The following is a 27,866-nucleotide window of genomic DNA, read 5'->3' on the forward strand; positions in this document are numbered from 1 at the left end:
GTAAAAAGGAAATTCCACTGTATCTACAGTTCCACAGATCTAGTTAGTGGGAGAGGCAGGTCAGCTTTAAAAAGGGCATCTTTAAAAGCATCCTCTCCCCCCAAGCTCTGATTTCCTAAGTTAAAGGCTGTGGTGGTGGGAAAAAATCAGCTGAAAGTTATTTTTAGAATAAAGACATGTAACAAAAGCACCAGGGAAGCCACCCTGGGGAGAACGCTCCAGAAGCAGGGAGCTACCACAGAAAAGGAAGGCTCCCAGGAAAAAAGGAAGCCCAGGCTCCAGAGCCCACTCCACAAGTCAGAGGGAGGCTCAGCTGGACAGAGCATCAAGGCGAGTTGAGCAGACATGCGAGTTTGACAGCTGGGTGGGGCGGCCAGGGCAGCCCACTCTGCCCCTTCTTTCTTTGTCGTAGAGAAAAACCAAGCTTTTGATAAAGTAAGTTAAACCACGGAAAACAGTTATGCAGCCAGAAAGACTGCAGGAGTCCAGGGGTGGGGTGGGCGGCTTTCCACTGTTGACACTCCTATAACATGCACGGCTATCTCTGTCTTGGGCAGAAGTCGTGGATGTCCCTGAGGTGTACTGAGCTCCTGGCTCTCCAGGATCAAGGTGAGAGAAGCAGAGAGATTTGTGGATGAATCTTCAGGGACAGTGTAGCTGTGTCCTGCTCCCAGGGCAATAGTTCCCTCCTGTCAGGGTGACTGAAGGCCTCAGAGATGGAAGGGACCTTTCATTGGGAAATGACCAGCCATCCCCTTGTGCTGAGGATACTCCTCCAGAGAGTGAAGGTATCATGGCAGTGGGGGGATTCAATCATTAGGAACATTGATAGTTGGTGGAGCAATGGGCATACAGGCCACAGGGTGAATTGCCTGCCTGCCTGGCGTGAAGGTTGCCTGTTGTCTAGACAGCCTGGTAGATGGTGCTAGGGAGGAGTCAGTGGTCGTGATGCACATTGGCACCAAGGAGACAGGGAAATGTAGTCATGAGATCCTGGAAGCCCAAGTTTAGGTTGCTATGTAGGATGCTGAAAACCAGGACCTCCAGTGCTAGTGGATCCATCCACAGGGCCAGACAGGCAGGTGCAGCATAGCAATCTCAATGGAAGGATGAGAAGATGGTGTCACAGGGAGGAGTTTGGATTTGTTAGGCACCGGGGAACATTCTGGGACAAGGCAGGTCTTGTCTGCTTGAGTCCAATTTGTCTTTAAAGACTTTTATTGTGCAAGATATTTACATTGCAGAGACAGCTTAAAACATGACCTCTCATTCCGAATCAGAATCCTGTGTTGCGCTGGAAGGAGCGATGACCTCTCAGTTTCCTCCCTGAGTGGTCAGTGACAGGGCTCTCCAACATCCCTGAGCTCCTGCCTGCATCTCTCCACCCCTGAGCTTTCCCATTGTTGATTTCTCTCTCCCTCTGAGTCTTTCCCCTCCCCCCTGGCTGCTTCAGACCCACTGCTGCTCTCTGTGCTTGGTGAGGCGGACGTCAGGATGATGGGGGCTGGCTCCCTGTAGGGAGTCACCCTTACAAAACTGTTGGAACTTAAAATAAAAAAGAGCAGCTTTAAAACTACAGTACTAAGGAAGGAAAGACAACAGGAGCTGAGAAAGGTCCAGTTCAGAGCAAATCTCCTCTCAGGGATGAAAATGTATTTATTTACCTTATTTCATGCAATTTTATACCACCTGATTGTAAAAACAATGGTTTACAAAAACAAAACAAAACAAAACAAATAATTATCAGTAAAAAACAATGAAAATCAACCATTTAAATCACTAAAATAATAATCAAAATAAGTGAAAAGTGAAAACCAGATTGAAAGGCATGTAAACATTCTATAGCAGGCATCCCCAAACTGCGGCCCTCCAGATGTTTTGGCCTACAACTCCCATGATCCCTAGCTAACAGGACCAGTAGTCAGGGATGATGGGAATTGTAGTCCAAAACATCTAGAGGGCTGAAGTTTGGGGATGCCTGTTCTATAGCTCTGTGTAAAGGTAAAGGTAAAGGGGCCCCTGACCATTAGGTCCAGTCGTGACCGACTCTGGGGTTGCGCGCTCATCTCGCATTATTGGCCGAGGGAGCCGGTGTATAGCTTCCAGGTCATGTGGCCAGCATGACAAAGCCGCTTCTGGCAAACCAGAGCAGCACATGGAAACACCGTTTACCTTCCCGCTGTAGTGGTTCCTATTTATCTACTTGCATTTTGACATGCTTTCGAACTGCTAGGTTGGCAGGAGCTGGGACCAAGCAACGGGAGCTCACCCCGTCACAGGGATTCGAACCGCTGACCTTCTGATCAGCAAGCCCTAGGCTCAGTGGTTTAACCACAGCGCCAGCTCTGTGTAGGCTTGTCTAAACAAAAATGTTTTTAGCAGGCACCCAAAAGGTATAGTGAAGGTGCCTACCTGATATCATGAGGCAGTGGGTGCTGCCACACTAAAAGATTGATTTTTTTGCAAATGAGGAACAAGCATCATGTGGCACTCGTAACAAGTGCCAGTTCCATATATTTATGAGGTGAGGCAATCTTGGAGGTAAACTGGTCCCAAGATATTAAGGGCTTTGTATACCAATAGTAACACCTTGAACTTGGCCTGGTAGAAAATCAGAAACTAGTGCAGCTCTCTGAGCACAGGGCCTATGGGTTAGCAGAGTCTCACTCTCGGGTTGCTCGGGTCAGCAATCGCGCTGCAGCATTCTGCACTAACTTCAGCTTCCAGATCAAATGCAAGTGTCCTTTAAAATTGAACTTCCATTGACTGAAGTCACTGCAGAACTGGGTGATTTAATAAAAGCCAAACAACTGATACAAAACTGTAAGGACCTCAAGAAGCAGGAGGTCTACAGCTTTACCAGATATCTGGCTGTATTGTGCATGTAAGAAACAGATAAAAGAAAGCAGCTTGTAATCATTTTGCTCTATTAAGGCAGATCTGGAATCTGTACTTTCCATGCAGTTACTTCCAATTCTAGTAATTTGGACCTGAGTCACTGTATAACGATCCTTAAGCAGCCACCTACAGAATCCAATTGATTGAAAAGAGAGAGGACAAAGTAAATTAGTTCCTTCACCAAAGCCAAATTAACCTCTAAATCGAAGCATTTTATCCCCCCCCCCCCGATCTCATGCACTGAAGCAATGAGAAGTTCAGCTGGTTTTGTGCCACTTCATCAGACTCTGTTGGAGGTTAGCCTGCTACCACTGAAAGGCAAATGCATCACACTTTTGGTTATTTCTACAACAGATCAAGCAGAAAGAGCACACACAAAACCTGCAGTTGTCTCGATACACTGCCCTCACGACTAGTAGGAAGAGCCATGGCTCTCCGGGTCTTCAGGCAGGGCATTTCTCCCACTGCTACCTGGAGATGCGGCTGGAGGTGGAACCCAGGACCTTCTGCATGCAAGGCCAATGCTCTACCACTGAGTGATGGCCCTTCCCCAAGTAGTTGAGGTCCCTTACACCATACCCTCCAACATTCCTCAAATGAAAATAGGGACATTTCTCACTTACCCCCAACTGATCCCCCAGCCCCCTATTTTGTCCCCCTGCTGCAGAGCATTTCCTTTCACAAGAAGGGTGAGTGTAGCCTCTCCTCCTCCTTGTCCGCTTTCTGGCAGCCGCTACCAGCTGCCCAAGGGAGGAGACTGGCTGGGGTGGCCGTGGGGAGGCCATGGAGAGGCAGTGGGGTGATCCCTCATAGCCACAGCTGCCACTCCTCCTCCTCCCCAAGTTCACCAGCCGTGGCGCTGGTGGGGGAAATAGGGAAATTCCAGGATCAAATCAGGGCGGGGGGGGGGGCTAGTGGTGGTGGCTTCTGTAATTCTGGGACTGTCCCTGGGAAATCAGGACCCTTCTGACACATATCCATGACACCATGTGCACCGCTCACAGGTCAACACAATCTTATGCATGTTTTAAGCTCAATGATTTGAATACAGCTTACTCTCTAATAAGCATAGGATTGCAATCTTAATACAGCAACACAGGTGTTTCCACAAAAAGATGTCTGTCATCCCAAACACACTAACTCAAGAATAAGGGCCAGGCCACTGAACTCACTAGGACTTGTTTTCCAGTAAACAGACCCAAAACTAAGATTTCTGTATGTTTTAGTAGTTTCAGGTAAACTGATTAACTTAATGTGCTTAACCCTAAGCAGCTTGTCTTCTCAAAGCATATTTTGTATTTGTATAGTATTTCATAATCTAAAGCAGGGGTCGGCAAACTATGGCCCGTGGGCCAGATGCGGCCTGCCAGGCTCGTAAATCCAGCACACCAGGGAAGCCTCCGAGCAGCAAGATCCAAGCCTCCGCTCTCCCTCCTTGCTTCCCGGCAAAGCGTGCTTCTCTTCCTCAGAGCACTCAATGGGCAGGGCTCCGCTCTGCCCCCTCCCACCTCTCACCTGTCCCGCCTGCCCATAAGTAGCTGGCCGTGGGTGGTGCCGCGGATTGACAGCCACCCCTGTGGATTGGCAGGCGGCAAGGGGAGTGTGACATGACCAGAACTGTGCAGTAGACAGTATTGCAGATGCAGTCATACTATAGAGGGCATTGATCTGCACAGTTTTATTTGCAATATTTTCCTAATGATCCCTAGCTTGGAATTTGCCTTTTTCACAGCTGCCATACACTGGGCTGATATCTCCATCCAGCTTGCCATTTGCCTTCAGAACTTCAGCTGGGGCTGGTCCTCTATGTGGATGGAGGGTCCATTCTGGGGGTGCCTGAGTAGGGCTATTTTGAAGCAACAGAAACAGCAGAAACTTCAGCTGTTCCATTATTAATATTAAGAAATCTTGCCCATATACCAGGGTAGAAAAACTGTGACCAAAAAGAGGCAGAAATTGCCTGAAAAACTGCAGACATGCTGAATCTTATCCGCTTCGATCAACTGTTGCATATGCCTAAGCAAGTCAGCTATGGAAGGAAAGCAAAATGAGGCTTGGCTGGACTTGCTCTGTGTTAGAAGACAGGACAAAGCAGAACCACCAAATAGAGGTGAGTGAAAACTTGCTTCTTCTTTTTTTTTTTTTAAAAAAAGAAAAACAGTTTTTAGAAGTGCTGAGAAACACCTCCCCTGTCCAAGGACTTTTGGCATTCTCTTCAAACATTTCATTATCCTACATAATGCCATTGCCTGCTCAAAGCTCCCAGGCTCCATAGCACTGTGGCTGTGAGGTCGCTGTAACTAATGTGAATAATCCAAGAAACAGGAAAAAAGGAGCAGCAAAAGAAAAAGGGAAGTTCTGTAACAGCAGTAGCCAGAAGAAACAGTGGAGCTAAAGCAATTTAGGAAAAACAGCCATATGGTATTGGGAAAAATTCATACATTCAAAGTATTTGTTCAGGATTTGTCTTTCAGAAAATCAAAACTGCAAAACATCCAGCACAACTTAGCTGCCAAATTACTTCTGTTTCAAGATTTAGCTGATTAAATTCAGCCTATAATTGTTATATATTAATTCATATCCTGGGTGTTCAAAATTCTCACAGGTTTTTTTTTTTTAAAAAAAGCCAAGCTGAACAGAGGCTGAGTGACTCTAATATCATTGAAGCCCTACAGTGTTCTGTTAAATTGCTGTCTGGAAACAGATGTGATGATCCCCAAAGCACTTAGAAAGGCCCATTGAGTTCAGTGTGGCTCTGGCATGGCAACTGCATTTGCAATCACAGTCAGAATCCCAATTTTATGTCCTGACTTTGCCAACCCAAGATGAAAACTTGGCTGGGGTTCTTTTATTTGTGGTGTGTGTGTTTGATGATGCATATCACATTTTACACATGCTAATAGGCACTATTTGCCAAGGTCATTATTTTGCATTCCAGGAGATAGCAAGACCACACAGGGTAAACTCTCAGACAGCATGATCAGTGACCCCAGTTATTTAGTGAGAGCTGAACATACTTTTGTCCTGAAAAGCTTTTCTGCAATGTCTATCAAGAGAGAAACTCACACGAATTAACACTTGTTTTCCATTTGATGCTCTAAATATGTTTAAAAACAATATTCTATCATGTACAGTCCCATGGGGGAAGACCCCTATACAATCATCTGTTGCATACGGTATATAAGACTGAACCAAGTGCCAGCTTGTGGATTTGAGCCTCATTTGCTGTTAACCCAGATGATTCTTTTTGGTTCACCTTGCCAGAAATTGAGATCTGATTCATTAATTAGGGGAAGGCAAAATTGATAATCTGTGGACTCATCATATTAGAACTCAGGATCAGCCACTGAAACCGGTTGGCAGTAGACTCAGGATTGACAAATGACATATTCCACATAATGCATAATCTTGACTATGAGGTATTTTGACTCAAAACACAGCAGGTGCTGTGTAGAGCTGTCCAGGTTTTGCTTACAATTCTGCTAGGTATACTCCCTCTTTTGCCAGGTATATTATTGCTGTATGACATTTGTTGCTTTTTACTTATGGAATATGTTTACAAAAGAAGAAACATAAAAACTTGTGTTAGTGTTCAAGTCAACAAAAGACTTGTTCAAAAAGGAACAGTGTATCAACAGGATAGGAATTATGTGAATATTCATGGTTTTCCATTCTCATTGTGACTACAGCACAATTGTTGAAGAGGCAGCAGTTCTTAGAACATCACACCAGGTCTACATAAAAACACCTGACGGCTAACTTTTCAGGATGATACTGTGAGCAACAATTCAAATGCACATTTTCCTGCTTAGAAAGATATCAGTGTGGAAATACCAAAGGAGCAGAAAATGCTGTATTTATGTTCGCGACGGTAGCAGCGCAGATACTACTGGCCCAGAGATGGAAAGAAGACAAAGTCCCGACCAGAGACAAATGGCTGATAAAGATGATGGACTATGCAGAAATGGTGAAAATGATCGGGAAGATCAGAAACCAAGAAGATAGAAATTTTAACAAGGAATGGGGGAAATTAGAAGTTATTTAAGAGAACACTGTAAACAACTAAAAACTTTGGCAGGATTATAACAACACTTGTAACAACGTGTATAACAACACAGGACCTCAGATAAAATGGATTTTTAAGAAAAAATGAGAAATTATATGATGCAGTAGAACCCATGGAGGGGTGGAGGGAAGTCTAAGGATTCAGGGAATCCTATATGTTTACCGTATGATTATGATTATTGTTTGAATTAAAATGTAAACTGTAACACTAAATAAAAAACAATTTAAAAATAGAAAGTCATCAGTGTGTGAGTTTTTGAAAGAGGGCCATGCTACACAATGAAACCAATAGTGATGGCAATGTTCATGCGATATGCAGACGTGATTGGGATCAGCACTGCAGAAGCTAAAACACAAAAGCGTTCTCTAAGTGTGCCTAAATGTCTACAGCAGCTGGTGGCACACAGGAGCAGCCGACCGCACTTCCTTTACAGAGTGTCCGTTGGCATGGATAACTTGGAGTCAGTTGCAATGCCAGACAGAAAACCATTTGGCAGCACCGGGCAGGGCAGCTGAGCTCTACAAGAGGAGGCAGATTGGTAAATTAGATCTGTGGCAAAGACAAGGTAGCTTTTAAACAGATGTTATGATTGTAGCCCATGGGCCCAGTCATATATTACCTAGAAACTTTACATATTTTATATTAATCACTGTTAAGGCCTCTAAGTGCTTATCAACCAATCATTGGGGAACATTTTATTATAAATAGACCCAGAGTCTGTATGATTTAAATACATATTATATTGGCACTGATGTACTTGTTGTTGTTGTTGTTTAGTCGTTTAGTCGTGTCCGACTCTTCATGACCCCATGGACCATAGCACACCATAACTGATGTACTAGTTATAGCTTTAAAAACAAAAACAAAACTTCAACATTTACAAAAACATTTATAAAATCAAGGGGGGAATGCAACCCTACTCTAGAACATGCACAAGTCAAAATACTAAGACAAGGTTAAAATTATGCCAACTTTCTAAGCACCTGGGTTGGCTTGTCTAAACAAGAAGGTGCCAAAAAGAGTACAGTGAAGGCACCTGCCTCAGATTATTATAACTTTTTTTATATAGACTATGTATAACCAGGCCAGGCCCGTCCTAGCCATAGAGGCTAGTGCCGCGGAGAACCACGGCGCCGGGCATTGGAGGGCGCTGGAAGGGCGCCAAGTGAGCGCAGGGTTCCGGCGATCTGGCCAGGACTGCGCTCCTTCTCCGAGGACTCGGCGCTGCACCTCCTTCTCGTTTCCCCAGCGCTGGGTTCCGCTCAGTCGAGCTCCGCCAACAGCGCGTGCACAGCGCCCAAGCAGCTCTTGCTGGTCCCGCGGTGCGCGCGCTGGTGGCGAAGCTTGACTGAGCGGAACCCAGCGCTGGGGAAACAAGAAGGAAGTGCAGCGTGGAGTCCTCGGAGGTGGCCTCCCACTGCTGCCGCGGTCCGCTTGGCACTCCCAGGCCCTTGGAGAGGCTCTGGAGGGGGGCACTGGAGGGACCTAGCGCCAGGGCGCTGGATGGGCTTAAGATGGCCCTGTGTCTAACCAGCTTCATAGAACCTCAAGGCTCTCAAAGCAGTTTACAATTTATACTGACAATAAAAACCACCAGTTCAGCTAGCGTCATGATTTAAAAGGATTAAGAATGTTTTTGATAGAAATACCCAAATTCTGTTTGTATTGTAATATCAGCTTGCCAATAGTGCTTATGTGCATACAATCGTCAATCTTGGATTCACATTGATGTGGTCACAGTTGTCCATGGAAGGCCAAGACATTTCTTATCAATAAATCATTTTCCTGCAATTTCTATGGTTCACATTTCTCTTGTTTTCTTGGTTTGCAGTTTACTATGTCCATTATGTCACTGCTTGTCATACCTAGTTCATTGTTACAGCACATCGTTTTGATGAGATAACTTTCAAAAGATATTTGAAGTCGACATATTCCATCATGCAGAGCTTTCCAGATGAATAAAATAATAAGAGAAAAAATGGAGGGGGACTTATGTCTGAAGTATGCTGAAAAATCACAAATGAGTTGCACTATTGAATAAATATTTCCTATCCTGCCCCACCCTGCACTCTGATTGTTACTTTCAATAAGAAACCTTATTAAATAAGCTAGCTATACTAATTCTTTGCATGACCAAAATGTTTAAAAATACACTGAAAAGCAGGGTTAATCAATCCCTTCTCCATTTAGCTGCTAATTCTTTTGGAGCCACAGCTAAAGCATTTAGGGCAGTTCTGCCTGTATTTTCAGCCATAAGAGGTAACCTGAAGAGAGATTGCAGAGTGCTGGTGTCCTGTATGTCTGAGCACTTGGCTCTGTGATGCTGCTCAGAGTGTTCCCTTTAGGATGTGTGCCATGCAACAGATGGAAATAGAGGGTCTTTGAATTCCTATGTTTTGTTGCATCTACCCTGTGCAATACAAAATCACCAGATCTTGTTGATTTAAGCCTTTCCAAGTCTAATGTTGACCTTAATTATACATATGCTCACTAAAGTGTACAAAATTATTTATTCTTCACTTAAAAGGCATCTTTAGACAGTTTTAGGAAACTTCAAAAAAAATCTAGTTTTCTCTGAATGATTAATTTGGATAGAACACTGTTTCACTAAGTCACTCCAGCCCCAACCCCTCAGGAAACAGGAACTGATCTGTGGAATTGCAAAATACTGTACAGACGTATTATGTCTGTTCTCTCAGCCTTGTCAATTTCCCTATTATTTATTAATTCTTCAAATCACATCAAAAAGGAGCTGAGGAGATACAACAGCTGCATGCACATGGATGAAATACATTCCTCTTTAATCCAATCTGACATTGACTTGATCCATAGCTTTAACAAACAAGATCTGTAACTGGAGATTGGAATGAATGCTCAAAACCTGTAGGGCGTGAAATGTATACCTTTGGAATCAGCAAGAATCTCAAGGCTAGGCAGGCAGACAATGCAAACAACACAATTCCCTGCAGTGGGAGTAGAAGGAAATTTGTTTAAGTTGCCCAGTTTTTCCTGCTATGAACTGAAATGAATTAATTTCATAAATGGGGTGCAAATTCACTGAAAAATATGGTGTACTGCTCTGTTCTGCTCTGTTCCAGTGAAAGACTGAAAGAGTAGCAATACTGCCCTAACTTCCAGGATTGTTGTAAAGATAACACATGCATTACAAAAATGTAGTATTATTTCTTCTTATTAAGCCTGCATCATTTTCATAATGCAGATGGCAAACCTTTAGAAAAGAGAAGGAACGTTTCATATCATCACGTAGCACAGACTTGATCCTGACAGATAAATTTTAATAATCTGCTGTAAAAATTTCATTGGAAGAGGCTAAACTCATTTGATTATGTGACAGTTCATCTTCAAATCTTTGCCACAGAAAGACTCCAATTCTTAAAAAAAAAGGGGGGGAGGAATAAAGACAGGTCTGTGAAGACCTAAATTTTATATAGACATCAGAAACATACTATCAAAATGTACCCATCCAGCACCCAGGAACTTTCTTTTCATTTAGCTCTCCAAAAGATGAGAATGCATGATAAAGCTATTAGTGCTTCCATCCTTCAACTTTTCCTGGCAGTCTGGAAGATAAGAGTCTGCTCCACAATCAGAAAGAAAACAAAGTGAGTCCTGTTCTGCTGGGGCTTCTGGCTCTTTCCTTGCAATAACAGCTCTCTACCTCCAACTTTTGATTGTGAGTTTCCATACAGCAACAAATGAAAGGTAAGCAGGGAAGGGACATGACCCAAGGCCATAGAAAAGAGAGGTAAATGTGGCATTCAGAAGACTGGAAGAAGAGGGTTTATAGCAGCACCAACATTCTAGTACTGTGCTATAGTATTATTATGGGTGCATTGCTACTGAAGATGATATCCTGTTGCAAATAATGCATGCCTACCGGCACAATCCGATGCATGTTCACTTGGAAGTCAGTCTTACCATTCCTTAGCGTTTTTCAGCCCAAGGCCTGGCTCAACACCTAGTAATTGTTGCCCCCCGGATGCCACCCCAAATGGTCTCTTTGTAGTCACCCCCCCCCCTGGTTCTAAGCCATAAACATGAGTACAGGGGCTCACCATATGGAACGTACCAGGCTGGCCCCACCAGTAGACCAGGGCCACCTCTGGCAACTGATGTTGGGATGCCGTTAAAAGAAAGCACTTTGCTATTCTGCCTGGGGCCAGTTCCGGGGGGGGGGGGGGCGCACGCTGTGAGTCCCCATGGCTCCCCGTTCATTCAGTGCCTCCCTTTCTATCTTGGGGGAGACAGAAAGACTCATACAGTCTATAAGTGAGCACTGCTAATTTTGTGGCATCCAAATAGCAACCATAATACGTGCTCTCAGTCCAGTCGCTTCCAACAATACGTTATGCCTGCACACAGTGGTGGCTTTAACCTACACTTTTCTGACCTAATAAATCACATGGCAGTGATAAAACAGTAAAATATAAAATCACACTGTGGGATGCAACATTTTATGGGAAATGTAGCTATTGCTATGAAGAACATGCAACATTTTGTAGAAGATAATGATTTATACTGCAAAATAGAAAGTTGCCACAATTCTCCTATGATCCCATGGCCATTCTGATCCACAGTTTCACTAAACCAAAGCAGTTATTAAAGAAAAATTCAAATCAGTAATGATTAGGGGCCCTTTCTCACATTATGCTCATTGTGTGCAAGTCCCTAGTGTTTCTTAAAACACAGTGCTGGCATAGGGAAGAGAGGCAGAGTGGTCTCATTCCACCCCGGCAAGCCATCTTGTGTGAGAAGCCGCTGGATTCCAATGCTTCCAGAACCTTACATACAATGTGAGAAGATGGAAATGGGGACTTGCATTTTTCTGCATGGTAAATTGCAGCAATCCCATGGGTTGCTCATGTGAAATGGTTACAAAGAGAAAGAACAAGTTCATGCAGCTGGAGAACTCCCTCCCTCATAGGATTATCACTGAGATCATGTATGAGGAGGAGGATGGTGAGCTGGCAGCTCTATCAGAAGCTGTTGTATGAACAGATATATCCAGGTAGGGCTTGTATATGCAATTGAAAATAGGCTAGTTGTTGTTAATGTTCAGAAAGGTTTTTTATTTCACTTTTCTTTTAGTTTATTTAAAACATTCTTACAATTTTGCATTGCCCAGTGAATCATATCTACCGTATATGTAGTTTAATTATGAAAATACTGGAAATTATGTTTCTTGTGATCTGCAAACCACATAAACTTTGATATGTTTTGAATTCAAAGATGGAACACTATGGAGAAATGTTTGCAGGCACTGAAGCCTGATTGCTACCTGATGCACACAAAACAACATATTTGTAAATCCTTTATGCCAGGCAGAACCATCTGTCAGTAAGCCAGCAAATCAGCCTGAATTATGCAAATATATCACTCCAAACCTGCCTAGAATAGAAGAGGAAAACACCTCACATAAAAGGAATAATATGGGGGGGGTGTCTCTTGGAGGGGTCCAAGAAATTCTTCTGGATGGCATAACTATTAGGGATATATGAACATGCCTTAATCCATTTTGATATTCATCCACACTCTCGTCATGTATTTTTCATTCTGCTGTGTACTGTTTCATTTTACTCCCAGGTAAATGGGATTAGTTAGGATCACAGCCACTCTTGCTATCTTAGCTGCACAATTCAGTATAAACTCATCATCCATTTTGGCACTACAGATAATTAAGTATTTTTTTTTCTCTGAACCCAAGTTGGAATTAAATGGCTCTTGCTAATCCCCCCCATTAATTAAAATAAAATAAAATATTGTGCAATTACTCCCATGGTGTGCAATGACTCTGGATTAAAGATCTCAACATATTGTCCTTCTTGGTGGTTCCACTTGTAGCCAGGTGAGTTAGTGCAATGTGTGAACAGAGACATGTGCTGGTTTGGCAACAATAAAGGTACAGTAAAGGTAAAGGAACCCCTGACCATTAGGTCCAGTCTTGACCGACTCTGGGGTTGCGCGCTCATCTCACATTATTGGCCGAGGGAGCCGGCGTATAGCTTCCAGGTCATGTGGCCAGCATGACAAAGCCGCTTCTGGCAAACCAGAGCAGTGCACGGAAACGCCGTTTACCTTCCCACTGTAGCAGTACCTATTTAACTACTTGCGCTTTGATGTGTTTTCAAACTGCTGGGACCGAGCAACGGGAGCTCACCCCATTGCGGGGATTTGAACCGCCGACCGTCTGATCATCAAGCTCTAGGCTCAGTGGTTTAACCCACAGCGCCACCCACGTCTCAACTATACCCAGCCCTTAAATCAATATAAATGTACTTAACATAAATCTTTAGATTAAAAGATTGTTTGCCACTATGTACCCGCCAAACCCTTCAACTTTAAAAAAACTGTGTTTTTATCTATATTTATTTATACCTTTCTCAATAACCTCAGATATGATAAGCCCCACTGAAATAACAGATGGTTTTGATTATCTTAGTCTTATTGTCAATTAACACAACAAAGATCAGTGCACTATGCAGAGCCCATTTTACCCATTAATATCCTCTTTATTAATACAAATCTTCCAAGAATCCCTTCAAAATTAACTTCTGGTACATGATATATTAACATGTAGAGATATTACTTCATAGTCATTTTTTCACACACTTTCATTATCACTGCATCTGAAAAGGCACTCGTGTAAATACATCACCTTTTCCTTGGTGGCAGAAGATGATCAAATAATAATGAAACTCTGAACTTATTTAATGCCGCCTTTTTCATGAATCCTAAATGTATTGCAGTCTTAAAACAGGTCTTTGAGGCTCGTATATATTATTAAAGTGGGGGGAATAAATTTTTTGAAACTTTTTCTTCAACATGTTCAGATATTTCCCTTTAGATTATTGACAAAACATAATGTGTCCACTTCTGTCTTGGCTTTCTCCTCCAGATACCCATCCCTGTAACAAAGTCCTCAAAATGTTAAAGCTTCTGTAAAATTCTTCCAATTAAAAAGTATGGATTTTTATGAGCCTCTTACACATTCAACAACAAATTTCATTGGTTAACAAGTATGTACTAAAATTAACAAAATGTACATTTAAAAACCCCTCCTGGTTTAATATTAGCCTGAAAGTTCGGCATCACATATATTAAAATACAGTAATAGTGATTACTACTTGCAATCTAAGAAATCAAATTTCCAAGACTGCCATCATATACAGTGGTACCTCGGGTTAAGAACTTAATTCGTTCCGGGGGTCCATTCTTAACCTGAAACTGTTCTTAACCTGAGCTAATGGGGCCTCCCGCTGCTGCTGCGCTGCTGCCATGCGATTTCTGTTCTCATCCTGAAGCAAAGTTCTTAACCCGGGGTACTATTTATGGGTTAGCAGATTTTGTAACCTGAAGCATCTGTAACCCGAGGTACCACTGTACTCTCTTTCCTGGGAGTCCCATGGAACAGCTTCTGAGCACAACTGCCTGCGCATTGCATCTAATTGCAATTCCCCATCCTTGCCATGCATCTTGCATTTCTCTTTCTCTTCACCATGCGGCTCTCTCAATAACTGCCCGTTCCCAGAGTTCTCCTCCTTTGGTCATACTTTGCCATCCTGCATAGTAGAGGACCGGTGGGCACAATCAGAAGCAAAGTATTATCTAGCCCACCCTGCTTCCCAATGTGGGTAGAGATTGTGTGCTTGAATGCTCCCACATGGGAGCCCCCCCCCTCAGCACATGCAGGGAGAGCATTAAAAAAAAAGCTGGAGCCAGACATTTCTCCAGTATATAGCAGGGGCTGTATGTTTTAGCTTGCCTTTTTGTTGTTGCTGTTCTGGTCAGCCTGGGTTCAACTGTTCCAGGACTCGGGAGTAATGAGAAGGGAGGGTCTATCAATCAGTGCTTTGCTGCCCCTTGTGGCAAACTTTGAGCCTGGTCCTCCCAGGTTCCAGCATAGCTCCCTCCCCCACTAGCAGCCTACTGGTTCGCCCTGGTCTGGCAATAAATGCTTCCAGATGAGGCATGGGACTTTGAGCAAATTCCAATCCTGCCTGCAAGTTCTCCAGGTACCCCCCAAGCCACCACACCTCCGTTTTAGTGCCTACGTGTTTACCTGCCTTCTTAGCCCTAGATTAGGGATGTGCAAAACATGTCTACTTCATGCCTGTGTTACTTTCCTCTCTTTTACCCATCATTCAATTCCATTTTGGTTCCACATTATTCTGTTAAAAAAACCCTCTTATACAATAACGATTAAACTAGTATTTTAATACATATTTAAATGGAAATTTTCTCTCATTTTGATAAGTTTAAAGTGCTGAGAACTACGCAGGAACATTTGGGAACAGATAAAGGAGTTTTGATTCACACGTTAGTCCAAGAGCTTTAAGATCAGGTCATTTCATGCAGGAATTTGCAAAAATCATCCCTATGCTTGACCTGCACATCAGCTTTCTCTAAGCTCCGGTCCTTTTCTGGTGTGATTTTTAGTTTCTGAAGCCTGAACTGCTGGCACAATTTATCCTTGGCTTTAAGAAAAAAAACAAAGGCTTGGTTCATTTCTCTGTTCTAGTTCAGGCAGGTTTTCTTCAATTCCCTGGTCAAAACCTGAGTTTCAGTACACACACACACACACACACACACACACACACACACACAAACAAGAGGGAACACTGGGAAGCAGGAGAAAATACAACAATAGATTGAGACTGACAGAATGGCAATCAGTGGGAAAAATGGATGTAAGCAAACTGGCAGCTGCACTATGGAGCCCAGGCATTTGTAATATTAATGTTTGCTTCAGTTTTAGGAAGCAGCTGGAATTATTCATGAAGGGACTGGTGCTAACAAATGAATAAATTTATCTTCCTTTAAATACAAGTCTAGATTTGAGAGCTCAAGTTGTACTACTGTGCATTGCTTACCTCTGCTGGGTCATTGGGGGGCGGCGGCGAATGGGCAGAGCCAGTGGAACGGCCCCACTGGAAGGGGGTGCACTCTCCTTCCTTGGAGGTTTTCAAGCAGAGGTTGGACCTGGCAGGGCTTCTTTAGCTGTGATTCCTGCATTGCAGGGGGTTGGATTGGATGACCCTCAGGGTCCCTTCTACAATCCTATGATTCTATGCAAAGTAGGAGCAAGGGGCATTGCAAAGGAAAAGGAGAAAGTGGGAAAGAGAGCTGGATCATCCCATATGCGCATCTGCTGCCTTTCTTCTCCAAGCCCTGCTTTCCAGTCCAGGTCTGGAAATGAGTGTCCCAGTCAAGTAGAGGAAAGCAGGAAGAGGAAGGTTTGCCATGGGAAACTGGGAAGTTGGGAAAGGGCTGAGCATGGTTCTCCCACATGACCCTTCTCTCCTCCAATGTGCTTCCCACCTACGTTTTTGCATGTTGAAGTCAAGCACAGGATTGTGAATTTCATGTTTGCCACAAAGATCTCCTTCCGATATAACTGCCTCTTTTAGCAGAGAGAGAGCTGAACATTCCCAATATTCCTAGCTTAGAACCACCCAAACCAGATAATTGGCTTTAAATATTTAGCAGCACATTCACAAAGTATTTTCCATCTCAAGTGAAACCCTCCCACTGACATGGTCATTTGAGGGGTGTTTTATGCCTCATAATTGACAGTATATGTTCTAACAATGGTCATAAACCAATTTACTATTAGCAACCCATTTGAGGAAAAATATTTAATGATAATTTGCATTTCCAAACACACAGCAGAAGCCAGGAAAGCTAAATACTTCACAGATAATAATAGAAATACAGGATTTTAAATATTCAATTTTTTGCCATGTAGTTCAATTCCAGCTGGCAGATCAGCTTTAATCCGCTGACTAGAAAACTAGATAATGTCCTTTTTAAAGGGAAAATGCACTAAAAGTGACATCATGATTTATTGAAGAAATTTTAATCAATGTTTCTGTAGCAGTCCTAGATTACTGCTTACACATAATGGGATTTACTGTGTGCATTGCCAGGGGCTAGGAGCGAACTGGGACTTTAAGCACACTAGGATTTAATTGGCTTTCACTCCCAGATACAAACAAGTACCTATAGGTTGTTTATAGGGTAGCTGCAGGAAACACGAATTACAAATTTAATTGGGGCACTACTCTAGTTTCTTAAAAAAAAATCAGTGATGAAAACTGCTCCTTAAGCAACAATTAGGCAGGACAGACAAAATGACTCCTTGTTAACAACAAAAAAACAGGGTGACAAATTGCTATCAAAATAACATAATTAATCTCTTTTGGTAGCACTGGAAGACATTTTTTTGAAGCTTTCTTTTAAAAGTATTGATCTTCCCCCTGCAGTTTAATGGACCTCAATAAGAGCAAGGGGTACACCTTGCTTCCATGGAGGCATTATCATCCCTAAAGTTTCTACAAGATTTCTCCAAACTCAGGCAGTCTTTATTTGTTTAAATAAGTGTCTTACCCAGTGTCTTGGGGAGGAAGGAAAATATTTTCAATGATAAGTCAATGGTTAGTGGAATGTAAATTCTACTGGTTTCAGCAGAGAAGCTGAGCGTGTACCTCTCTCATTCAGAGTGTGTACCTCTCTTATTCCCTGGAAAAGACCCTGGTGTTGGGAAAGATGGAGGGGACGACGGACAGAGGATGAGATGGTTGGACAGTGTTCTTGAAGCTACAAATATGACTCTGACCAAACTGCGGGAGGCAGTGGAAGAGAGGAGTGCCTGGCGTGCTCTGGTCCATGGGGTCACGAAGAGTTGGGCATGACTAAATGACTAAACAACAACAACCTCTCTTATTCCCCTTAAAGCACCATGTCTGTGGGCCACTTCACACATCATGGTGGCTCCCAAGCAACCACCAAGAGAACCTGGACAACTAAACAGTTGTGTGCTGTGTTCCATCCTTGTGCCAGAGGTTGGCAGGGCTGTATGGGTTTTATTTTGCCATTCAGACTCAGCGTTACCTACCTTTTGAGGGTACCTTCCTTCAACATATAAAGTGTAAATTGATCTTCAGAAGCTTTGAGAAAACCCTTCAGCATCTCCTGTGCTAAGAGCTGGTTGGATTATGGAATGGAGGTGGCAAGGGACAAGAGCTATGAGACCAACTCTAGGCTGTGCTCCCTATAACCTGCTCAACCTGTACAGCTATAAGAGAGAGTTACAAATATGCCACAAGTCTTCATATTTGCAAACAAAGCCCATTGTTGCCTCTTTGAAGAAAGCAGAGTCTGCAAAGCTGACCTATGCTTCCCACTGCTCAGAGGACAAGGACATGAAACAAGGCTATTCCCAGCAGCCTTTTTGCCAACCTTTGTTAGTTCCAGCTTCAATTTAGTTTACATTATCGCAAAAGAAGTCATAGACAATCCCATGACAGCTTAAATTTCACTCACTATCCATTTGCTGGAGCAGAATTGTTAACTGAAAGAAGTTTGTTCAAATTATTGTTGAAATGAGATAAGAATTGATTGCAGGAATACTTATGAAGCGGAAAAGCAACATTAAATAAATACATGTTCTGTTTTGCAGCTGCCTGTGTTTCAAGGAGCCAGCATATGCCTTACATTGGTCCTTCCCCAGGGAACAGGTAGCTAGCATGTGTCTCTGGCTGCACGGGGTGGGGGTGGGGGTGCAGAGCTCACTCTCAGCTGGTGCAAATAGATGCTGTGCCGCCTCAGACTCCTTTCCATGGAATCACCAGCCCCACAGGGCCAGGGGGCTCTATTAAGCCCTGTGGATATAAGCAGCACAGATAGATTGTGTCCACATCTATTTGGGTGGTCTGTGCAGAATGCTTCAATGACTACAGTGGTACCTCGGGTTACAGACGCTTCAGGTTACAGACTACTCAGGTTAAGAACTTTGCTTCAGGATGAGAGCAGAAATTATGTGGCGGCAGCGGCGGCAGCAGCGGGAGGCCCCATTAGCTAAAGTTAAGAGCAGTTTCAGGTTAAGAACGGACCTCCAGAATGAATTAAGTTCTTAACCAGAGATACCACTGTACTTTGTTAATCTCTTGTTGAATATAGAATGTTTTTAGCATTTAACTTCTTATTGAATCCTTTCTCCCCTCTATGTGATATACTGGTAGTTTGTGTGCTTAATTGTTTCCTTATTTGTTTGTGTGCTTGTGCTTGTTTTCTAGGGCTTCTGCCTCTTGGATTTGTGTGACTGTCCAGGCTTGTGTGTCTGTTTGTTTCTGGCTGTGTTCTCTCCCTGAGCACATGGTCTGAGGGGGCGGGGCTTCTGTGGAGTCAGGTGAGTCAGGTGACTAGCTGTGGGTGGAGCTAGTCAGTGCCTGGAGTCCAGCGAATGATGAGGGAGCACAAGGTGAGCTGAGCTTGGGGGACACTCTGTAGGTTTTGTGGGTTTGTCTTTTTTGGGCTGTGTGATATAGTTTGTGTGCTTATTTGTTTCCTTATTTGTTTGTGTGCTTGTGCTTGTTTTCTAGGGCTTCTGCCTCTTGGATTTGTGTGACTGTCCAGGCTTGTGTGTCTGTTTGTTTCTGGCTGTGTTCTCTCCCTGAGCACATGGTCTGAGGGGGCGGGGCTTCTGTGGAGTCAGGTGAGTCAGGTGACTAGCTGTGGGTGGAGCTAGTCAGTGCCTGGAGTCCAGCGAATGATGAGGGAGCACAAGGTGAGCTGAGCTTGGGGGACACTCTGTAGGTTTTGTGGGTTTGTCTTTTTTGGGCTGTGTGATATAGTTTGTGTGCTTATTTGTTTCCTTATTTGTTTGTGTGCTTGTGCTGGTTTTCTAGGGCTTCTGCCTCTTGGATTTGTGTGATTGTCCAGGCTTGTGTGTGTGTGTGTGTGTTTCTGGCCGTGTGCTCTTCCTCTTCCATCTTTTAGATTTAGGGGAGCTAGTCTCAAACGTTTATTGGGGGAGACCTATGCTGCTGCTGCTTCTTCTTCTTCTTCTTCTTCTTCTTCTTCTTCTTCTTCTTCTTCTTCTTCTTCTTCTTCTTCTTCTTCGCTACAAAGAACAATAGTCTGACCCACAAGACGGGCAGCTTCCTATATTCCTTTGGGGAAAGAGGCAGGAGTGCCTTCCTTCAATGACAAACATAAACCTCAACTCTTAAAGGAAATGCCACTTTGCAGAACACACATGCACTTTCTTTCTTTCTTTTTCTTTCTTTCTTTGTCCCCTGCATGTTCTGAAGATTTTCTCCTCACTCCTTTATTCACTCCTGCAGGGATTCCCTGCAGAGGGTTGGACTGGATGACCCTTAGGGTCCCTTCTACAATTCTATAATTCTATGAATCTCTTGTGAATGACTACTGCCCTTTAGAGCATCCACAATCTCCTTTGCAGTTACATATCCTAGGCAATAGGTCATTCCAGAGTTATCTTGGGGCCTCCCCAGTCGAGTCGTAACTGCCTTCAAACTTTTTAGTCCCTTCCAACTATAATTCTGTGACTATGACTCTCAGCAAAGGCCTGTAGCTTTTACGGAGAGAAACTGCCATACTATTAAACATTTTTTTCTGACCATCTGGAAATCCATTGTGAGATTGCTCTACTACAAGGTTTTTCATGAGACAGCTGCACTTCATACATCCCAGAGCATAATGATATTATAAGAGCCATTCTGGATCAGATCAAAAGCCCATCTAGTCCAGCTTTTGTTTGCAGAGTAGCCAAGCACCACTCATGCCAAGCGGGACATGAGAGAGCAACTGCGCTTACAGCAGGGAACAGGGAAATCCTAGACTTAGGTTCCCCACTCTACCACTGGCAGCTATCCTGCTCCAAGGTACGGTAGTTGTGAAGCCGCAACTGACCAAGCAACGCCATAGAAGCACTACCTAAATAATGCATCTGTTGAAGTTGATTCCGCTATCTTAAATTCCATTCTCCAGACTTCTGCAGGAATTTGCTTTTTTTAAATGTTCAAATGAAAATTAGCATTTTTGTGCAAATTTCTCCTAATAAACACATTTAGTATTCACTTTTGCCTAATTTGTACATTTTGAAAAAGTATTTCCCCCTAAAATAATGCATTTTTGCATGTTGATTTCACTAATGCATACATTTTAGCTGTGCAAATTCCAAAGGATACCTGTGTTTCAGTCTGAGTTTTGTTTTTTAAAAGTTCAGATTCGGTAGTTTTTCCTCTCGGCTGCTTCCGGTTGTCCTCAGGGAAGTCCTAGATCTGAATGGCTCTGCAAGAACAGGCTGGCAGCCTCTGCTTCACTAGATGATCCCCACTTGGCTGCTTGGGCTACTTAATAAACGGCAGTAGTGAAAGTGCAGGAGATACTGCCAGAGAAGGAACATGCTGACAGTGAACAAGAAAGATTCTTGCAATTTAGTTCTTTCACTGTTTTTTGATTTGAAAATCAAAATGGGAGAAGGATGAAAAGCAGGCCTTGATGGAACCATTTCACAGACTGTTCTCTCTCCATTTTATTCCCCTGAGCACTGGGCAGGGTGGGTGTGTGAAGGCATAAGGAGGCACATAAAAGCTCTCACATCTAAATGTTTAAACATTTTCTGTTGTGCTTAATGGTCTCATTTTTCCCCCAAAGCTCTTTTGTTTTATGCACATAATTGCCAAAGCAACAAAAGGCAACACAGTTCTCAAGAGGGTGAGAGGCTTGTTTCTTTAAAATGCTCAATTCCTGGAAAAAGGAAAGGGAATTAAAAGTTTCTATGTATTCGGGGGGGGGGGAGATGTCCAAGGTAATGGACACTTAAACCAAGTTATATTGCACATGTCCTGCCAACATATCACAGATACATAATCTGTGCAGATGCACACATCTTTTCACAACTCAAAGAACTGAAAGCACATTGTATTTCCCCCCCCCTTTCCTTTTTTAAAGTCCCTTAAGGCTATCTCTGAATCTTCTTAGCATCCTAAGCACAACAAAAGACAAAGACAGTGAAAGCACTCGACATGATATACTCACAGGCATAGGAATAAAGCATTGCACACCACAACTGGAAAGGACATGGCAATGCCTTCTGATACAGTATATAATTTCCCTGTTTCCATCCCCCTGGACATTTCACAGGCATCAGTTCTAGCATATGCAGTTTAAAAGATTGGAAATGCGATCTCAACCCTGAAGAGGCACCTCAAGAGATAATGAGCACAGCATTCCCAGGGTTTAATTCAAACAAAGGCTGGGGCTAAAGACTGCTGTCCTTGAATGATGGTGGCATGGGAAGCAGGTCCAGGGGCTGCTGCTGCTTCATTCGCTCCTTCTTTCTAATTGCCTAGTCAACAAAACACTTGGGGATTTTCTAGTCTAGGAAGCAAAAGAAAAGCACTCTGCATGATTGCAGCCACCATGTGCAAAACACAGAGCTGACACAGAGCAATGGATTCAAACTACAAGAAAGAAGATTCCACCAAAACATTAGGAAGAACTTCCTGACAGTAAGAGCTGTTCGGCAGTGGAATTTGCTACCTAGGAGTGTGGTGGAGTCTCCTTCTTTGGAGGTCTTTAAGCAGAGGCTTGACAGCCATCTTGTCAGGAATGCTTTGATGGTGTTTCCTGCTTGGCAGGGGGTTGGACTGGATGGCCCTTGTGGTCTCTTCCAACTCTATGATTCTATGAAAAGAATTTTTTTAAAGGTCCAGCTAATGTATTACAAAACTGAAGATTGAAGACCAGTGGTGTAGCATAGGTTGCTGCTGCCTGGGGTGGGGCAAGTGTTACACCCCCCTGTGGAATGGGCAGCCCAGTGGTACTGGGCCGTAACATGAGGAAGCTGTCTCCACAGCTCCCGCGCACCCCGGAGCCCAGCGGAGGAGAGGCATGGTGATGCTGCGGCCACCTCTCCTTCTCTCCCACCGCTGGGTCAGGCCTGATCCGGGAGTGGATCTGTGGTCTGGTGGTGCTAAGATGCACACCAGAGCCCAGCGGAGGTAGAGGCGCAATGGGATGGCACCACCATCCTCCCCATCCCTCTCGGCCAGCCAAGGGGTGGGACACGCACGGACATCCTTCACCAGCCACAAGTTGAAGGAGGTGCTGGGCCATAAAGCTACAAAGACCTGGCCCAGGCACAGCTTCTCTCTCTGTGGCTCCAGCCTCAATGAGGGGAGTCTTTTGTTGGGGTGCCTCATTGTGCCGCCTGAAAAAAATATGCCCAGGATGACGCCCCCCCCCCCATCCCATGCCTGCACTATGTCGCTGTCTAAGACTAACTTGCTACTTCATATTCTACCATCTTTGCTGTCTCTCCCACTATTAAAATTCACCTATATACCACGTGGGGGTTGCTTTCCTTGCTTGCCTGATTCCATCAAGTGCCATGCACACTATAGGGCCACATCTGGCCTGCCCATCTCATGACCCAGCAAGTTGAAAACAGCCTGCATTCAAGCTGTGAACTGTGGCCTGCCAGATATTTCACAACTGCTCTCTCAGGCAAGCAGCAATAAAGTTTATTGAGCTTCCGGTGAACCACCAGTCATAATTGTACTGCGTGTATCAAGATGCCCAGGCTTGTGTTATACAGAGAGGCAGACAGTGATACACACAGTCCCTGGCCCTGAAATCCAGCTGAACTTAAGCAGTTTGGTCAGACTCATGTTCCCTCCTATTTATAGCTCTGGATGCACATCTTGATGGCCCTGAAGGTCTGAAGAAAAAGCATCCAGGACATGTACAAGCAGAGGCTGAGAAAGAGCTGCTTGAAGAGAACAAAGCGTCATATCCCAATAAGCCTCTGTATCAAACTTTTCATGTTCCATGGCTGAGTTCTAAAGCGGAAAACAGATTTCAGGGCTCAAGCCTTGGCTCGGAAAAAGGCCCACAAAAAAGAGTTACGGTAAGTATTTTTCGTTGGTTTCAAACAGAATTCCATATGATCACTGTTAGACTCAATCAGCTCCCAAGCATTTAATGCAGGCAGAGAAACACACAATTCACCCCACACAAAAATCTACAAGGAATATTCACATAGTGGTGTGAGAGCGTTGCATTTTTGAAAAGGTAACTTTCCAAAAAGATGTTGCTTTATGTATGCTACATAGACGCCGCAATTTGTTGTTGTTGTTGTTGTTTAGTCGTTTAGTCGTGTCCGACTCTTCGTGACCCCATGGACCAGAGCACGCCAGGCACTCCTGTCTTGCACTGCCACCCGCAGTTTGGTCAGACTCATGTTGGCTGCTTCGAGGACACTGTCCAACCATCTCGTCCTCTGTTGTCCCCTTCTCCTTGTGCCCTCCATCTTTCCCAACATCAGGGTCTTTTCCAGGGAGTCTTCTCTTCTCATGAGGTGGCCAAAGTCTTGGAGCCTCAGCTTCAGGATCTGTCCATCCATTGAGCAATTCCATTGAGACACCGCAATACTGCACCCCAAACACAGAGGCTTGTTTCTGAAATCCTGCTGGGAGGGAAGCTTGTAGTATTTTAGATGTGACATTTATGCACCTTTCTTGGGAATAGGTTTCAAAGAGGGAAAAATCATGGCATGTGTGACCAGACTTCTAAAAATACGCACTGCAAAATCCAAATGAGTTTATTCTTGATGAGTCAAATTACCTATGGGAGACTAAATTAAAAGAAATGTAAACAATTTCCCCAGTTTTGCCCTGACTCTTCATCCAATGGGCCTTTGGAACAGTTTCTCAATACAAAATTACTGGATTTACCTGTTTTCATTCATGTGCAAATATCTACGCCCCAATCCAAGGGAAGCCAATATGATGCCTCCAGGTGAGACTGAAGAATAACTCCCCAAACCGCAGGCCAGGCTACGACCTGGGGACCTTCCCATTAAGAGGGACAGACTATTCTCCAGTTAGTCTGGCATATTCTCTAAGTGCTTGACTTCCGATGGGACTTGATGTGAAGATTTGATTTCAATGATTTATAGCTGACTGTCATTTGACAGTATTTGTTAGAAAACATGAAACATTTCATAGCTGATAAAACAATGCTATTTAATATTTGGTGGGATCTGATATATGACATGCAGTTATATTTGTATTTCACAGTATGCATCTCATGAAATGCCAAGGTCTAAAGCACTCAGTTTTGAAGTAAATCATTCAAGTCTTGGGTAGCAAATTTCAAATATCTGCAAATATTAATTTCAACTCAATAGAGAACATTTTATACCCCACATGTATGCCCTGTGAAATGGGAAAGGCTATACATTAATAAATATTCCTTTTTCAAGTTTGTTTTCTTTTTGTCATGGGTTGTTCTTACTGAGCAGATGGGCACTTTGTCAATAGCAATATGCTTTTCCTTTAGAAACCTCCACTGACTTCCAGAGAGAGGGACAGACGGAAAATGACAGATACTCAGAACTCTTTATTGAAGTCCACAGTACTTAGGAAACGGCTGCCTTCAGGAGGGACACAGGGAACCTGGATGGCCAGGCAGCTGCAAATGGAGAACAGAGGCTCTGCTTGTCCATGGATCATTCTTAATATACCCATATTTATGTATGACAAGCGCCGGCCGTGGAGGAGCCTCTTCATTATCCTCATTGCCAGAAGAGGACGTGTTTTTCAGAGCAGTGAGCCATGCCTATTGAGAGTATTTGAGCCTATCCTTAATGAAGTGTATATTAGCTTTTTGTAAGACTATTTAAACACTAATTTCCATATGTGTTTTTAATACTTCTATGGATGAGAGATAATGAAATGAAATGAAGCAAAATGTAATGAAATGAGAGTAACCTTGAAATGTGGTTTTTTTTAAATTTTGTGATACAGGCAGAGGCATCTTTATATCAATGTCATCTGTCAGTCTACTGGGATGGAAACATTCCCCCCCCCTCTTTTAAATCCAAACAGAAATATAGGCATTTAAAACAATCAATATAAACTTCGCAGAGCATACAACTCTAGAGGAACAAAGGACCTATAGCTAATCTCCCTCATCTACAGGACCTACCAGATACCTCCCTCCGTGAGGCTATCCATGGGCTGGAGGTTCTAGCTTTCAGGAATGTTTCCTATATCATCTTTGTGGCACAGCCGTAGATCCTTCCACTCATGTGCTTATGGAGCACACACACACACACACACACAACCTTTCAAGAGGCCATGGATTACCCAGAAAGTTCCTGCCAGGACCTGCCTGGGGGTTTTGCACTCTTCGCTGGTTGCATAGATCTTTCGGGTAAGTATGGAAAGATAAATAAATATATTTCTGGTCCATGTCACTTTTTCATCCCCTTTTCACATTAATCAGTTTTTAAAGATCTGTTTAGATCTGCATAACAATACATATTTAAAAATGCGTTTTCTCGCAAAACACACATTTCTAAACATATTTTGACACATTCTTTGAGCAGAGAACTTTAACGGAGGAAGTATGAAATTGGATAGATGACTAAATTCTGATCTGCACATTAGTCTGGAAGATGCAAATAGCTCAGTTCCTATTGGTCAATGTTGAATTCCTCAAGCCTTTCCACAGCCAATGCTGCAACACTTCTCTGAGAGGGCTCCTTTAGGAGTTGCCTGGGCACTTCATCGTGCCAAGGCTGGGAAGCTGTTCACTTTTGGAAGTGCCTCAAAGACAGTAGATTTTCAAACAAGTTCAGTTTACATACAAAAGAGCTCAACCTTGTTCAATGTGAATTTCAAAACTGATGAATATTCAGCTCAGATGAGTCTACTCTGAAAATGCAACTTAAGGTCATGTGTCTCTACTGTACAAAAGGATCTGCAAGCATTGCTAACTCACACCTTAAGCAGGGCACTGTTTGAAAAGAGTTTCCTAACAATAAAGTCAAAACCATTTTAAGAATGGAAACATTTATGGTGATGTGATTTGCATTGTTCACAAGGAAAGACCTTATTGAAAGCAAAATATCCCCCTTTCATAAACACTCTTCTCAGAACATATAGTGAAAATCTTTACCTCCAAACAGATATTTCTCTCCTGTCAAAACTTTCAGAGGGCTGTTACTTCGAACGGAAGAGGCTTCATCACCGTCAATGGTGAGCACTGCAAAATTTTCCTTTGCTAAGAACCGAACCTCATGCCACTGCCCGTCATTGAGTCCAGCCCCTGCAAGTGGGAGAAAGAGACAGCCTGGTTATCTTTCCATTTCCTAATCTGTCTTGAATCTCCTAGGACAGTGGGGTAGGGTTAGCTGTAGAATATTGTCAGACTACGGTAGTTGTATAAGAAGTCATTTATCAGTCAACATTTGAAAGCATTCAACATGTGCAAAATTAGGTGACAGCTGCATGTCATGGTGACAGCTGTTACCCAATAAAATTTCCCACATCCCCTTGCGTATGTCTGGAGAAGTGATGTATCTCTATTGGAGAATAATGGATGCTCACCCTTTCCAGGTGGGCGGGGGTTGCAGCCCCTCACCCTCAGCCACCACCCCAGCAGACAGCTCTTACATGCTCGCCAGCCGTTGGGGTATAACCCTGCTTCTAATGCGCCAATCAGAGGCCCCACCAAATGGGCAGTGCCTTGCTGGCTGGCCAGGCAATGGCTGCTGCTGTGCCCAGTCAAGGTTAGGGCAAAACATCACAGCACAAAACATTAAGACGCTGGGTGGAATCCAAGTCTTTAAGCATGGGGTGAAGTGGTGCATCACCCTGTCATAAACCAGTGGTGTATTCAGGGTACCCCATTAGAGGATCTCAGTGGGTCTCTGTTCGGAAGCCAAGGGTGGGGGCAGACGAGACTTGGAGCTTCCAGTGGTGACCTTAGGACAGCCACCTCAGTAGATTGACATCTTGGGGAGGCCATAATCCCTGGCACATTTTTAATCCAGATCGTTGTCTGTTTAAGTCTGTTCTGCTACACCTCACTTGGGTCTCATGGCGGAAAGTGGGGAGATGGGACTGGGACTACAATATATGAATGCTGACTTTCACCAAAGTTTGGGTAGTCCCTGTAACATAAACCTTATTCACTCCATTCAAAATGAAAACTGATCATAGAAACATGACTGGTTCACACATTATTTATTGAAGAATATTAAGGCAAGGACATACAAAAAATT

The 27,866-nt window shown here is 43.5% G+C and overlaps 1 protein-coding gene across 1 annotated transcript in view; it reads right to left on the minus strand.

Moving 5' to 3' along the window:
- Window positions 1-27,866, minus strand: part of CNTNAP2 (contactin associated protein 2) — an 869,542-nt gene that overhangs the window by 311,297 nt on the left and 530,379 nt on the right. Inside the window, exon 9 of the mRNA XM_035101355.2 lies at window positions 26,759-26,908. Coding sequence (XP_034957246.2) covers window positions 26,759-26,908 — 150 coding nt within the window. The remainder of the gene's footprint in view (window positions 1-26,758; window positions 26,909-27,866) is intronic.

This window comes from Zootoca vivipara, chromosome 12 (assembly GCF_963506605.1).
Source record: "Zootoca vivipara chromosome 12, rZooViv1.1, whole genome shotgun sequence".
Taxonomy (NCBI): domain Eukaryota; kingdom Metazoa; phylum Chordata; class Lepidosauria; order Squamata; family Lacertidae; genus Zootoca; species Zootoca vivipara.